Source organism: Salvelinus alpinus, chromosome 33 (genome assembly GCF_045679555.1).
Source record: "Salvelinus alpinus chromosome 33, SLU_Salpinus.1, whole genome shotgun sequence".
Classification (NCBI taxonomy): Eukaryota; Metazoa; Chordata; class Actinopteri; order Salmoniformes; family Salmonidae; genus Salvelinus; species Salvelinus alpinus.
The window spans coordinates 12968515-12984171 of record NC_092118.1 but is presented as its reverse complement, the minus strand read 5'-3'; the positions used below and the strand labels follow the sequence as shown (position 1 = coordinate 12984171).

Genomic DNA, 15657 nt, shown 5'->3' with positions numbered 1-15657 from the left:
GCTATTTAACAGTCTGAAAGCCTTGAGATAGAAGCTGTTTTTCAGTTCTCTCGGTCCCAGTACTGACCTCGTCTTCTAGATGGTAGCGGGGTGAACAGACCGTCGATCGGGTGGCTGAGGTCCTTGATGATCTTCTTGGCCTTCCTGTGACACCGGGTGCTGTAGATGTCCTGGAGGGCAGGCAGTGTACCCCTGGTGATGCGTTGGGCTGACCACCCTGCCCTCTGGAAAGCCCTGTGACCAAGCCAAATTTCTTCAGCCTCCTGAGGTTAAAGAGGCTCTGTTGAGCCTTCTTCACCACACTGTCTGTGTGGGTGGACAATTTCAGATTGTCAGTGATCTGTACGCCAATGAACTTAAAGCTTTTCACCTTCTCCACTGCGACCTCATAGATGTGGATGGGGGCGTGCTCTGCTCTCTTTGCTGTCTCCTGAAGTCCACGATCACCTCCTTTGTTTTGTTGAGGGAGAGGTTATTTTCCTGGCACCACTCCGCCAGGGCCCTCACCTCCTCCCTGTAGGCTGTCTTGTCATTGTTGGTAATCAGGCCTACCACTGTTGTGTCGTCTGCAAACTTGATGATTGAGTTAGAGGCATGCGTGGCCACGCAGTCATGGGTGAACAGGGAGTACAGGAGGGGACTGAGCACGCTCCGTTGAAGGGCCCCTGTGTTGAAGATCAGGGTAGTGGAGGTGTTGTTTCCTACCTTCACCACCTGGGGGCAGCCCGTCAGGAAGTCCAGGACCCAGTTGCACAGGGCGGGGTTCAGACCTAGGGCCCCGAGCTTAATGATGAGCTTGGAGGGTAATATTGTGAAGACTGAGCTTTATTCAATGAACAGTGTTCTTACATTGGTGTTCCTCTAGTGTGGAGGAATATCTCTCTCTCTCTCTCTCTCTCTCTCTCTCTCTCTCTCTCTCTCTCTCTCTCTCTCTCTCTCTCTCTCTCTCTCTCTCTCTCTCTCACACACACACACTATTTCACTCCCTCTGTCTCACTCTCTCTCCATCTGCTGTGCTGTAAAGTAACTGTGTTCCTGGGAGAACAGGGACTGCTGTAGTTAGCGTGCAGTGCTGGGAGTAGAGAGAATGACAAAGCCCCCCTTCTTCCTAGACTGGTAGAGACAGTAATTGTGCCTGTGTTCCCTCTGTCAGCAGTAAGCCGGGAAGAGAGGATCGAGGGAGCCAGGTGCTGATTGGGGTCACGCTAAGCACCCTCGCTAACAACGTCCGGAAGAGGGGAAGAAACAGCTAGGTGACAAGCGGAGAATGTGCAGTAATTTATTCAGAACCAGTTAAAAGTGTGGCCCTGTCGATTCGTGGCCCTGTCAAAAGTTTTGCGTTGACGCTTCCTGAGCCTTACATTTGGCTCTGATCTCATGCGTGATTCACAGCACGGCCCCTGGAGTCTGTTCCACATAAGCCAATTAATGGAAAGAGACTCTACACCTGTCACGTGTGGTCATCTCTCTTCTGATCCCAGGTCAGCCAGTGGATTAGGTCACTGAGCTCTCTATTAACTCTTTCAGCCTGTCTTTGTTTTAGTTGTTGCTGTTGGGCTTTTTTGTTTCTCTCAGGCTAGACTCCAGTCATACGAGGCTAGCTGAGGAACTGCATTCTCAGTGTCAATGTCTACTTGAAGTCATTTTTACATTGGATCGTAAGTAGCTGCTACATCATTTTGAGTTCGTTAATCAGTGTTCCCAGTAGATAGATTCCCTACCGTAGGCCTAACCATATTCATATTGTTTTGCTTTATTGAACCATCATTCAATTATCGTGGACAGCTTTCCAATGAATGAAGACAAACAATTGACATGTACCAGCATTTCCTCGTTAGGATATCTCATCTCTTGTAATGACCATTATTCGCGTGTGCGGATGTTTCTGTCTCTGGATAGACATATTGGAAGTTGGCCATTAGCCTTCTGATTTATTATGTAGGTAATGCTTTCTCCCTGCTGTGCTTTTCATATTACCCCTGTTCCCCTCTTGTCTTTTTCCCAATTAATTCTGGATATGTTATAGCAGCAGAGAGCAACCATTAGAAACTCTCCATGAACCACGGACACTCAAGTGCAGCAGGATCGTTATGTGCGGTTTCTGAAAATGTCCCAGCTTCGTTTCTCCTCTCTGTCTTTATTTTATAGATGTGGTACTCTTTTTCTTTCTTTCTGTCTCTGTCCCTTTAATTCCATTGATTTATGCAATTGCTGCCTGTTTTTTTCCCTGTTCCAGATTTTGTTATTTGTCTGTTTCCATAACAACCTCAGGGCCATTTCTTACGCTGTGGGTTTTGTCTTAATCCTGCTCTGCTCCTCCGTTCTTATTTTTCTCAGGACTTTTTCTCCCGTGTTCTAAACAGCTCCCTTGTTCCCCCCTCTGTCTTATTCCCTCCCCTTCTCAATTGTCCTCTACTCCCCTCCCTGTCTAAATGACTCTGTTGCCACATTCTTTTTCTGCATTGCTGCTTTAACATTTTCAATTATCTGAAAAGCAATCTTCAAATCTATAATAAATTAGAGTACATACAAAACAGTGGCGACAGCAATGAAAATGGTGTTCGGATGGCTTTATTGTATCCATCTTTTGCTTTTCTTTAACTAGAGAACAGTGGCAGTTATAGAACTGAAGGTCTGTGAGTGCGGTGTGCTCAATGTGTCTTAAGCCATGCTGCCACATATTTCGCTGTCATTAGATTTTTACCATTTATTTCCCAAAGGGACCTGATCATTTGGTTCAACCTTATTTTCCTTTCCATTAGTATAATCTGGTACCTGGTATTTCCCAATAGTAATAACATGATAATAACCTATGAATAAATTGCTTGTTGTCACTTTGCGATAGATGACAACAAGCACCACTAGGCACCATTTGGTAGCAGGTGGTAAGTTACCAATCATATTGGATTTTCCTGGGCAAGCAGGTATTCTGGTGTCTGCCTTTATGAGTGGGCATCACTGGGCACATCCCAGGCATGTGGTGCCTGTTGGTAAGCGACTGTCTCTGTCTTGTTTCCCAGACAGACACATCATCAGGTGAGAGATAATCTAAGAGGACATTGTTTATCTCAGACTAGAGTACTGTTATTTTCCTTTTGCAGACGGAACACGGTTGATTGTAATTGGCGGTTGTGCAGCATAACCGACCTTGCTGCCTTATCCTAGTTGGCTATTGTGAGTTTTAGGATCACTTAGGTGACAGTGTATCATGCATTCTCTCTCTCTCTTGCACTTGTCCATGTTTCACTTGTCAATCTCTCGATCTTGATCTCGATCTCGATCTTGATCACGATCTCACTCTCTCTCTCTCTCTCTCTCTCTCTCTCTCTCTCTCTCTCACTCTCTTCCTCTTTCCTCCTGTTTCTCTCTCATGATTCTCTGTTTCTTTTTTCCTCTTCTCCCATCCACCCTGTTTCTCTCTCTCTGATTCACTCCGTCTCTCTTTGACTGGTATAAATAGCTGGCAGGCTGTCAGAGAGGGAACCAGAATGACAGCGTCTTGGGCTCTTTGATTCCCCCGGTGATTGGCCCTTTCATAGCCCCTGACAGAACACCTGCTTTCCTCTACCTGACAGCTGCAGTATGGAAGGAGAGAGAGAGATGGAGAGAAAGAGAAAGCCAGAGAGAAAAAGAGAGCCAGAGAGAAAAGAGAGAGAGAGACAGAGAGCCTAGAGGGAAAATCGTTGAGAATCTTTGGGTAGATGGAACAGGGGAGATATGGATAATGGGAATCTAAGACTGGAAGAGGGACATAATAAGAGAGACATGATCTGTTATAATGTGGCTGTTTGTGAAAACATCCCTGCGGTGTTCCACCTGCAAGTGTTCTGCAACTGAAAGAGCCTCTGCATGGTGTGTGTGTGTGTGTGTGTGTGTGTGTGTGTGTGTGTGTGTGTGTGTGTGTGTGTGTGTGTGTGTGTGTGTGTGTGTGTGTGTGTGTGTGTGTGTGCATGTAAGCGTGTGTGTGTGTGTGATTTCTATTGTGATTGCTGTTTTCAGTCAATGCATTAAGGAAAAACACTCAACACATAATTTGCTAATTGTGACTGAAACGCTCTAAAGCGTTGTGCCATCTAAATGTGACAAGTAGTATCGGGTATTACAACACATTAGCATCCTTTGGCATGGCTTTACATGACATTTGACAAATGGCTGATGATTGTATTGTCATGTAGCCTAATGGCTTTCAGAGCTTAGTGATTGGTTCATGTACAACACTATCATAGCCTTATGATAGTGTTATGATACTGTCCAGTATTGTATGTTTATTCTTTTTCTGAAAGCCGAACATCTCTCAAACCTCATTGTATTTTTTTCCAATGGATACTCAGATTACCCTCAATTTAGGAATAAGGCTCTGGGTTAGGACTAAGACTCTGTGAATGTGTTAGTTCATCTCTATAATAATAACAACATACAGTGCATTGGAAAAGTATTTGTCCCCCTTGGCGTTTTTCCTATTATGTTGCATTACAACCTGTAATTTAAATAGATTTTTATTTGGATTCCATGTAATGGACTTACACAAAATAGTCGAAATTGGTGAAGTGAAATGAAAAAAAAGACTTGTTTCAAAAACTTCAACAAAAGAAAATGGAATAGTGGTGCGTACATATGTCTTCACCTCCTTTGCTATGAAGCCCCTAAATAAGATCTGGTACAACCAATTACCTTCAGAAGTCACATAATTAGTTAAATAAAGTACACCTATGTGCAATCTAAGTGTCACATGATCTGTCACATGATCTCAGTATATATACGCCTGTTCTGAAAGGCCCCACATTCTGCAACACCACTAAGCAAGGGGCACCACCAAGCAAGCGGCACCATGAAGACCAAGGAGCTCTCCAAACAGGTCAGGTACAAAGTTGTGGAGAAGTACAGATCAGGGTTGGGTTATAAAAAAAATATCAGAAACTTTGAACATCCCACGGAGCACCATTACATACATTAATAAAAAATTGAAAGAATATGGCACCATAGCAAACCTGGCAAAAGAGAGGGCATTAATCAGAGAGGCAACAAAGAGACCAAAGATAACCCTGAAGGAGCTGCAAAGCTCCACAGTGGAGATTGGAGTATCTGTCCATAGGACCACTTTAAGCCGTACACGCCACAGAGCTGGGCTTTACGGAAGAGTGGCCAGAAAAAGACATTGCTTAAAGAAAAAAATGTGTGTTCGCCAAAAGGCATGTGGGAGACTCCCCAAACATGTGGAAGAAGGTACTCTGGACAGATGAGACTAACATTGAGCTTTTTGGTCATCAAGGAAAACGCTATGTCTGGCGCAAACCCAACACCTCTCACCACCCCGAGAACACCATCCCCACAGTGAAGCATGGTGGTGGTAGCATCATGCTGTGGGGATGTTTTTCATCTGCAGGGACTGGGAAACTGGTCAGAATTGAAGGAATGATGGATGGCACTAAATACAGGGAGATTCTTGAGAGAAACCTGTTTCAGTTTTCCAGAGATGTGAGACTGGGACGTAGGATCACCTTCCAGCAGGACAATGACCCTAAGCATACTGCTAAAGCAACACTCGAGTGGTTTAAGGGGAAACATTTAAATGTCTTTGAATGGCCTAGTCAAAGCCTAGACCTCAATTCTATTTAGAATCTGTTGTATGACTGTCACGTTCTGACCTTAGTTCCTTTGTTTTGTCTTTTGTTTTAGTTGGTCAGGGCGTGAGTTGGGTGGGTAATCTATGTTTTCTATCTCTGTGTTGGTTTTCTGTGTTTGGCCTGATGTGGTTCTTAATCAGAGGCAGCTGTCAATCGTTGTCCCTGATTGGGAACCATATTTAGGTAGCCTGTTTTCTGTTGGGTTTTGGTGGGTGGTTGTCTTCAGTCTTTGTGTGTCTGCACCAGATAGAACTGTTTCGGTTTTCACTTTGTTGTTTTTTTTGTATTTTGAGTTGTTCACTTCATTAAATAAGATAAACAATTACCACGCTGCACATTTGTCCTCTGATCCTTCAAACTTCTCCTCCTTAGACGAGGAGGAAGACGACAGCCGTTACAATGACTTAAAGATTGCTGTACACCAGCGGAACCCATCCAACTTGAAGGAGATGGAGCAGTTTTGCCTTGAAGAATGGGCAAACTTTTTCCAGTGGCTAGATGTGCCAAGCTTATAGAGACATACCCCAAAAGACTTGCTGCTGTAATTGCTGCAAAAGGTGGCTCTACAAAGTATTGACTTTGGGGGGGTGAATAGTTATACACGCTCAAGTTTTCTGTTTTTTTGTCTTACTTCTTGTTTGTTTCACTATAAAAATATTTTGCATCTTCAAGGTGGTAGGCATGTTGTGTAAATCAAATGATACAACCCCCCCCCAAAAAAAATCTATTTTAATTCCAGGTTGTAAGGCAACAAAATAAGAAAAATGCCAAGGGGGGTGAATACTTTCGCAAGCCACTGTACAACATGTAATGCAGTGCCTAGTGAAAGTCTACACACCCCTTGCACGGCCTTCACAGTTTGCTGCCTTAAAGCCAAAAAGGGATTCAATTATATTTTTTACCTACAGATCTACACAACCTACTCCATACTGTCAAAGTGAAAGAACATTACAGAAAATATTCCTATTTAATTAAATAAACACACTTTGCACAACATGCTGTACATCCATTGTTTCTGTCTCGGATTTTCAAGCAAATTTAAGTCATGACTGAGACTGGACTAGTCAGGCATTACAATGTGTCTAATTGTCCACCTGAAAAATATAAACTCTATCCCAGGGTTAAGTTTTCAGAAGACTGAGGTGGGTTTTCATTAATGATGGATTTGGGTCAAATCCAAACCCTCTGTATTGGCAAGTATTGTGGTGGCAGCATCATGTTATGGGTATGCTTGTCATCGGCAGGGATTGGGGAGTGTTTTAATATCAAAATAAATATTAAAGCAGCAAAGCACAGGCAAAAAGTTAGAACTCTGAAAACCTAACCCTTTGAGAGTTTTATTTTTCTGGAGGACAATTACACACATTTTATTACCAAAGACACACCAGAATGACTAAAGAGGTGTTGAGTGTCCCTGAGTATTCCAGTCTCAGTCCTGACTTAAATTGAGATACAGAGACAAGGTTTGAATATATCTGTCCATCAATGATTCCCAACCAAATTAACCGAGCTTGAGCAATTTTCACAAAAACAAGGTATAAATGTTGCCCTAAGAGTTGTGCTAAGGTTGGTTGAATCTTATTAAAAATGATTCAAAGCTGTAATGGCTGCCAAAGGTGCTTCCACTAAGTATATTTAGTAATTTATTAAATTACTATTATTATTATTTTTAAATGTTTCTTTTACTTTTAAAATGTGGAGTAGGTTGTGTAGATCGGTAGGGGATTTCAATTTTTTTTTATCCCTTTCTAGATTTTATTGTAGGGCAGCAAAATGTGAAAAATGTGCAAGGGGTGTGTAGACTTTCACTAGGCACTGTATATGCCATTTAGCAGATGTTTTTATCCAAAGCGACTTACAGTCATGCGTGGATACATTTTCCATACGGCTGGTCCCAGGAATCGAACCCACTATACTCACATTGCAAGCGCCATGCTCTACCAACTGAGCTACAGAGGACCAATCTCTGCCACTCCTCTACAGGTCCAGACTGGTACCTGGTACGGGTGGAGCTGACAGTGACCGATGTGAATGACAATGTTCCGGAATGGACCATGGTCCCCTCCCCCTACCTGGCAGTGGTACCTCCCAACGCCCTGGCTGGGTCACTGGTCTACAAGCTCCACGCCCAGGACGGAGACGAGGGCAACAACGGGGAGGTGGAGTACTTCCTGTCTGATGGTAGGTGCTTCCTGTCCAGGGATTGAGTACAATTTCATTGAGTACACGAACTGGCAGCATTGTAATAGAAAGAGAAAATAAAAACATTTTATATGGTTTTAGTTAGTTTTATACATGCTTTTATACTTTTATACTTCTAGTCTTTCATCTCATTAAGATAAGCATGTGTCTTATCTTATGTCATATGTTGTGTACAATTGCGGAAGTTCGGCAGAATGAAATTGCCAGTGGGTGGGATTACATGTGTGAGTCTGTGCGTCAATGGCTCTAATATTAGATTCCATCTGCACTTTCTTTTCAATGCATTTTAAGAGGTTCATTATTGCTGCGCAGCTGTCTTATTAAATACAGTAAAATCACCTTGACTCATTAAATCAATCAATCCCTCTAATATTGAACATACTGGACGTTCTGTTCCACGAATGAATGACAGAAAAAACATTTGTTGTGGCCTGGCTGGTCTAGCGGTAATACTGCAGCCTCCCTACACATGTCAGCATAGGTTGGCTTACTGCCCTTTAACACCACCCCTCGCAGTTTGTTTCCCACTGTCATCCTATCTCTCTTTATCTAGTCAGAAAACACCTTCAAATATATATTTCGAAAATAAACTCCTCCGTTGTCTCCTAACTGCAGGTGGTGACGGGCGTTTCGAGGTGGACAGAAAGAGTGGTCATGTCCGGACCACGGGGCTGCCACTTCAGAGGGACAAAGAGTACCTGTTGACAGTGGTGGCTGCTGACCGGCTGGGTAGCCGTAGTCCCCCAGTGGTAGTGTCAATCATAGCAGGAGCCAGAGCGCCACAGTTCTCCAACGCATCCTTCACTATTTCACTACCTGAGAACACACCAGAGAGACAGCCGTGAGTGCCCCACACACACACACACACACACACACACACACACACACACACACACACACACACACACACACACACACACACACACACACACACACACACACACACACACACACACACACACACATATGCAAAGTCACACATACACCCATGCAAAGCAGAGGAGGCTGGTGAGAGGGACTTTAGGAGGACAGGCTCATTCTAATGGCTGGAATGGAATCAATGGAATGGAGTTTCCATATAGTTGATACCGCTCCGTTAATTCCATTCCAGCCATTAGAATGAGCCCGTCCTCCGATAGCTCCTCCCACCAGCCTCCTCTGAGTCTCACACACGCAAAGTACACGCACACATGCGCGCACACTCACGCACGCATGCACACATCCATGTACGCACACACACAAACACACACATTATCACGGATCCCTCCGGAACTTTCATCACGCACACCTGTCCCCTATTCCCACTGATTAGTACTTGTATAAGCGTGCCCTTTGGTTTCCATTGGGCTGTCCATTATTGTTACAATGTCCGTTGGTGCGTGTGAGTACCTGTGCTGTGTGTTTTGGGCTTTCGTGCCCTTGTGGAATGCGCAGATGATTACGGGTCTCGTCTCGTGTGATAATCATCGTGCGCTTGTGTTATTTATTCGAGTGTCACTGGTGTGCGTACTGGTAGTGAAGTCAGGTGCAGGAGAGCAGAGAGTTGTGAACAGGCGCACACTTTATTTAGGCAGGAGCAAACAGCAGACGGACGCAACTGCGTCAAAACCTCCAGCAAAAATGGCAAAGGTGCAAAGCGCAAAAACAGTCACAAAAGCTATAGTTACCAAGTAAACATACTTCGTGATATAAACACGGAACATGGAAAACCAGCCTGGCGCGTCACATAAAACACGTAAGACAAAACAGTTCCACACAAGGACATGGGGGAACAGAGGAATATATATACACAATGTGATTAGGGAATGTAAACCAGGTGTGCGTGGAACAAGACAAAACAAATGGAACAATGAAAAATGGAGCGGCGATAGCTAGAAGGCCGATGACGTTGACCGCCGAACGCCGCCCGAACAAGGAGATGAGCTGACTTCGGTGGAAGTCGTGACATCGAGGTACTCCTCGCTCTTTTATTTGGGTTTCAACCCTATATTTTGTCACGTGTTTGTTTGGTCTTCGTCCCCGTGCCTTTACATGGCACGCCGTAATTTGTGCTGAATAAAACCCCTATTACGCATTCCTGCGCCTGTCTCCCGAATCTTTGTTACCAGCGTGACACACATGTACACACATGCATAGTCACACACACACACACACACACACACACACACACACACACACACACACACACACACACACACACACACACACACACACACACACACACACACACACACACATACACATACATAATGTAAAACCAAAAGTTATAAAGGTCATAGTTTAAAAAAACAAGTTGGCATGAAAATAATTTGCTAGTATTCACAAATAATTTGAATACATAAATATAGTACCGATTGCCAATGATATGCACACATTATCACACTTTAACAGTGCACATACACTCACAAACTCAGACATTTTCATACAATAACCATTATGCACTCAGCCACAAGTTCACATAAATCAGGCATACATAGTTATTCAATATATGACCAATGGTTGTTTGTCACACAGACAGACAGACACACACACGCACACACGCAGACACACACACTCTCTCACTATATTAAAGCCTGGGGCGGTTACTGTAAAGGATTTGATCTTTGGCCTCCTGCCTCCTGTATTCTCTCCTATCCTATCCTCTATTTTGATTGACAGGAACTTACATCACTCACCCATCAGTTGAAAGAGTAACATCTGTGGTGATTGTTCCTGCTGAGCGCCTGAGGGAACTCATCAAAAACCTTGAACATAACTCCATTGCCGTTGTGGTACACATTACACAAACCAGAAAACATTAGTCCTTCTCTACATTTCCCCCCTCTCTGTCTCATCACTAAACTGAATAGCCTTGCTAGATGTATTCATCATCCTCTCTTTCTTTCTCTCTCTCTCTCTCTTTCTCATTCTCTCTCTTACTTTCTCTCACACTCTTTCTCTCTATCCCTCTTTCACTCACGCACTCTCTCTGTCTCTTTCTCTCTTTCTCGCTCCCCCCCTCTCTCTGTTTTGTCAGTACAGGTATGTTTTATTTTCAATTTATGTACTGTCCTTGAGCTGTTCTTGTCTATGAATGTTCTATATTATGTTGTGTTGTGTGTGGACCCCAGGAAGAGTAGCTGCTGCATGAGCATAAGCTAAAGGAGATCCTAATAAATAAATAAATAAATAATTCCCTTTCCTGCCCCGCTCTTCGGCAGCTTCCTGGCAACTCCAGCCGTGTCCTTCCAGAAGCAGCCAATCAGCTACAGCCTGCTCATCAATCCCAGCAGTCTGTTCAGCATGCAGGCGGACACGGGGGAGATCACTCTGACCAGGACCATAGACTTTGAGATGGACCAGCACAGCTTCCTGCTCATGGTCAGGGCCAGCGAGGACCAGGACAGTCTGAGCAGTGCTGCTGAGGTGGGTCCATATAATAAGAGAGACAAGATCAGGTGTTCCACCTGCAAGTGTTCTGCAACTGAAAGAGCCTCTGCATGGTGCATCTTTCTGTGTGTGTGTGTGTGTTTATGGGTCCAGGCCGGCCTTGGAACCTCTCTGTCTCTCTCTCTCTCACACACACACACACACACACACACACACACACACACACACACACACACACACACACACACACACACACACACACACACACACACACACACACACACACACACACACACACACACACACACACACACACACACACACACACACACACACACACACACACACACACACACAAACACACACTGAATGTAAAGCCTCTCACAGGGTTCATTCTGATTAGGAATATCAATTAATAGAGCTGCGACACATGGGCAACGGCTTCATGAACAAAAGGAACGGGAACATGTATGATGTTGGGTGGTCTAGTTTGTTGTCCCAGCCTTCACTGCTAATTCAACATGGTTGCGGGACCTGGGAGAGAGACTAGAGAATGGCTTCCAGTGTTTCTCTTCTGTGGTGCCCCGCCTCAGACATCTTCACTGCTCAGCCGTCCACTGGTTTTCCCTGTCCTCAGGCACAACAGTAGAGCACAGAGCCAAACAACATGTGGGAACAAATATGAGGGGGAGAGAGAAAAGACTGGCAGCTGCTCCTAAAATCTGTCCAATCCTGTGAGCTTTATGTCCAGAGAGAGAGAGAGAGAGAGAGAGAGAGAGAGGTAGAGGTAGAGACATGCTCAACATGAGCTCCTGATATATTTGATTTTTTTGGTTTTTAGAATGAGATAAACACTCTAATCGAAGAAGAATTCCAGACAAGAAGTGATGAACAACAACTCTATACATTCAGAATAGAAAAAAAAAAGTAACTTGGCGCCTCAAGTTAAGAAGTTTTGAGTCTAGCTAGCTACACAACAAAGACCCAGCCAGCAGACTAACAAGCTAGCCATAAGAAACGAGCTAGAACAAAACTAGCAAGGTCAGTTAACCTCTACTGCCTCAGAAACCCGGATCCGGGAGCACCCCCCACCCCCCCCACACTGATTAGCATAGCTAGCATAGCTTCACAAGTAAATAGTAGCATCTAAATATCATTAAATCACAAGTCCAAGACACCAGATGAAAGATACAGATCTTGTGAATAAAGCCACCATTTCAGATTTTTAAAATGTTTTACAGGGAAGACAAAATATGTAAATCTATTAGCTAAACACGTTAGCAAAATACACCACTTTTCTAACTCCATCAGTTTCTTACTACTTCAGGTGCTATCACCAATTCGGCTAATCTAAGATATTGATAGCCACAAACCAAGAAAAAAACTCATCAGATGACAGTCTGATAACATATTTATGGTATAGGATAGGTGTTGTTAGAAAAAAGTGCATATTTCAGGTAGAAATCACAGTTTACAATTGCACCGACCATCACAAATCGACTAGAATTACTAGATAGAGCAACGTGTATGACCAATTTACTCATCATAAAACATTTCATAAAAATAGACAAAGCATAGCAATGGAAAGACCCAGATCTTGTGATTCCAGACAATATTTCAGATTTTCTAAGCGTTTTACAGCGAAAACACAATAAATCGATAAGTTAGCATACCACATGTGAAAACGTTACCAGAGCATCGATTCCAGCCAAAGAGCGCTATAACGTAATCACCGCCAAAATATATAAATTTTTTCACTAACCTTCTCAGAATTCTTCCGATGACACTCCTGTAACATCATTTTACAACATACATATACAGTTTGTTCGAAAAGGTGCATATTTAGCCATACAAAACCGTGGTTACACAATAAAAATACTAGGAAATCAAGCCTCAATATGTCTGACGTCATCTATCAGAGTGATCTAGTTTAATTGAAAGCTAATCATATACTTGACTAAAAAATACAGGGTTGACATGAATCGAAAGACAAATTAGTTCTTAATGCAACCGCTGACTTACATTTTTAAAATTATCCTTACTTTTCAATACAGGGTTCGCCAAGTGACGCGATAACAAACAAAATGGCGAAATATGCGTTTAAAATATTTCGACAGAACAACGATTTATCATATTAAATATTGCTTACTTTGAGCTGTTCTTCCATCAGATTCTTGGGCAATGTATCCTTTCTATGTTGTAATCTTCTTTTGGTCGATAGATGTCCTCTGTCCTTCGAAATATCCACTAACGATCGAACGGGACCACAAAACGTGTCCAAAGTTTCAGAGTGCACAACAAAGAAATTCCTCAAAATCGCACTAAACGGATATAAATTGCTATAAAACGGTTCAAATTAACTACATTATGATGTTTTTAACAACTATAACGACTGAAAACATGACCGGAGAAATATTGCTGGTTAGACAACGATTTGGAATGAGGCAAGTCCGATGTCCTTCACGCTTCAGGCGCGCGACGAGAAAGGGAGGTACCTATACATTTTGTTCTTTTATAATGGCTGTGATTGTGCAATCGATTCCATTCAAAACGTGATGACGTACAGACACCCAGAGGAAGACGTAGGCAGTGTCGGTTTCTTCATAGCATTCACTGTCGCCTTAAAAACAGACTCCAGATCAGGGGTAAAAATTTCTGAAATCTGACCCCTGTCATGAAAAGTGCTGTAGATATTGTTCTGTACCACTCAGAGACAAAATTCCAACTCTTATAGAAACTAGAAAGTGTTTTCTATCCAATAATAACAATAATATGCATATTGTACGATCAAGAATTTAGCACGAGGCAGTTTAATTTGGAGACCCAAATATGCTAATGCGGAACAGCACCCCCTATAGTTCCAAGAAGTTAATACAACTACATCAAACGACCAAACTGAGTGAGTAAAACAAAAAGGAGCACGGACTAACTGTAAACGTATCTTCAGTCTTTTGTGTGAGGATTTTTCACTATATTTGCTGTTTTTTGAAAGTAGCGCGAACAGCAGACGAACAAATCGGTTGCCATGGCAACGGGGCAGCAGAACAGCGCAGCAGTAGCGGTAGTAGCAGAGCGCACAGACACCATGTCCCCACTCCCCCTCAGCGCAGAATCCATTCTCTACCCAAAAAAGGTAAAAAATGACACAATGAGGAAAGCTTTCAAACAGAAACTACTAGAGAAGAGGCCAGAAACCCTTTTTGCAGACCTCTACAAAAACGGTGACGTGAGTAATCTCATCTTCCTCACTGACCAGCCAAATGCATGGCGCTCAGCAGTCTGCTCTCACTACCCATGCATAAAGAAAGAGGGAATCTGTAATGGGTGGAAGCTGAAAATCAAAGAGACAGACGACCCTGACAGCACCATGATAACAATCAACCTCTACAAGACTGGGACTGTCATGGTGCAAGGTAACATCAGGCTGTTTGAAACAGACTTTCAGACCATTAAGGAGAGAGCGGAGAGAGAGAAGGACACCACCAGTGACATGCCCTCCCACAACACAAACTCCACCCTCACCCCTACCCTCCCCACCCAAAAAGGCACATCCAGCACCTCTCTTTCCACCATAGTGGAGGACACGCCCCAGGAGGAGAGCGACCCCCTCAGTGCAGAGCAGGCTCAGGCCCTCCTCACCACCATGGCTGCCATGAGGGATGAGTTCACCAAACTGGAGGGGGAGGTGGTCCTGCTCAGGGAGAGCGTGAGCAAACAGCAACCAGACAACCACACCTTAAAGGAGCTCCTAACCAAGGTGAGGACAGAGCAGAACAGCAGCCTTGCAACACAGCTGAAAGAGGTTCAGCAAGAGAGAGACGGACTCAAGAGAGAGCTGGCTGATCTAACAAAGGAGGTGAGAGAGCTGGCTGATCTAACAAAGGAGGTGAGAGAGCTGGCTGATCTAACAAAGGAGGTGAGAGAGCTCCAAAAAGACAGGCAGAGCAGCAATAAGGAGCTGACCGCACTAAGAGAGGAGCTGCAGGAGAGAAAGAGAGCAGAGGACAGGCTGCAGGAGCAGATAGATCACCATCCTATGACCTGCCCTCACACAGCAGAGGAGCCCAGCTCAACCAGCCAGACTTCCCCAGCCCTGGCTGCTGCAACCCTCCTCCCCAACCCACAGAACAGCCTCCCACTGACAGTGGCACCCACACAGACCAGCCACACCCCAGCTCCAACACCCACCAGCCCCCCCTCTGCCCCCCCCAGTCCAGAAGAAACACTGGCTGACATCGTCCTGTTAATGGACTCAAATGGGAAGTATGTTCAGGAGAATAAACTTTTCCCTAGACACAAAACGAGAAAGGTGTGGTGCCCAACAACGCAAAGTGCCATGGAGCTGCTTGATAAGAACCATCTCGGGTCGCCAAGCCACATAATCATACATACCGGAAGCAACGACCTGCGTGCTCAGCAGGAGAGGGTGGCGACTTCACTACGGGGAGTGATTGAGAAGGCC

At 44.1% G+C, this 15657-nt stretch overlaps 1 protein-coding gene across 1 annotated transcript in view; it reads left to right on the top strand.

Annotated features, from left to right (window-relative positions):
* LOC139562765 (neural-cadherin) overlaps positions 1 to 15657 on the top strand; it is a 230541-nt gene that overhangs the window by 99488 nt on the left and 115396 nt on the right. Inside the window, exons 2-4 of the mRNA XM_071380765.1 lie at positions 7608 to 7805; positions 8442 to 8667; positions 11027 to 11231. Of these exons, the coding sequence (XP_071236866.1) occupies positions 7608 to 7805; positions 8442 to 8667; positions 11027 to 11231 (629 nt within the window). The remainder of the gene's footprint in view (positions 1 to 7607; positions 7806 to 8441; positions 8668 to 11026; positions 11232 to 15657) is intronic.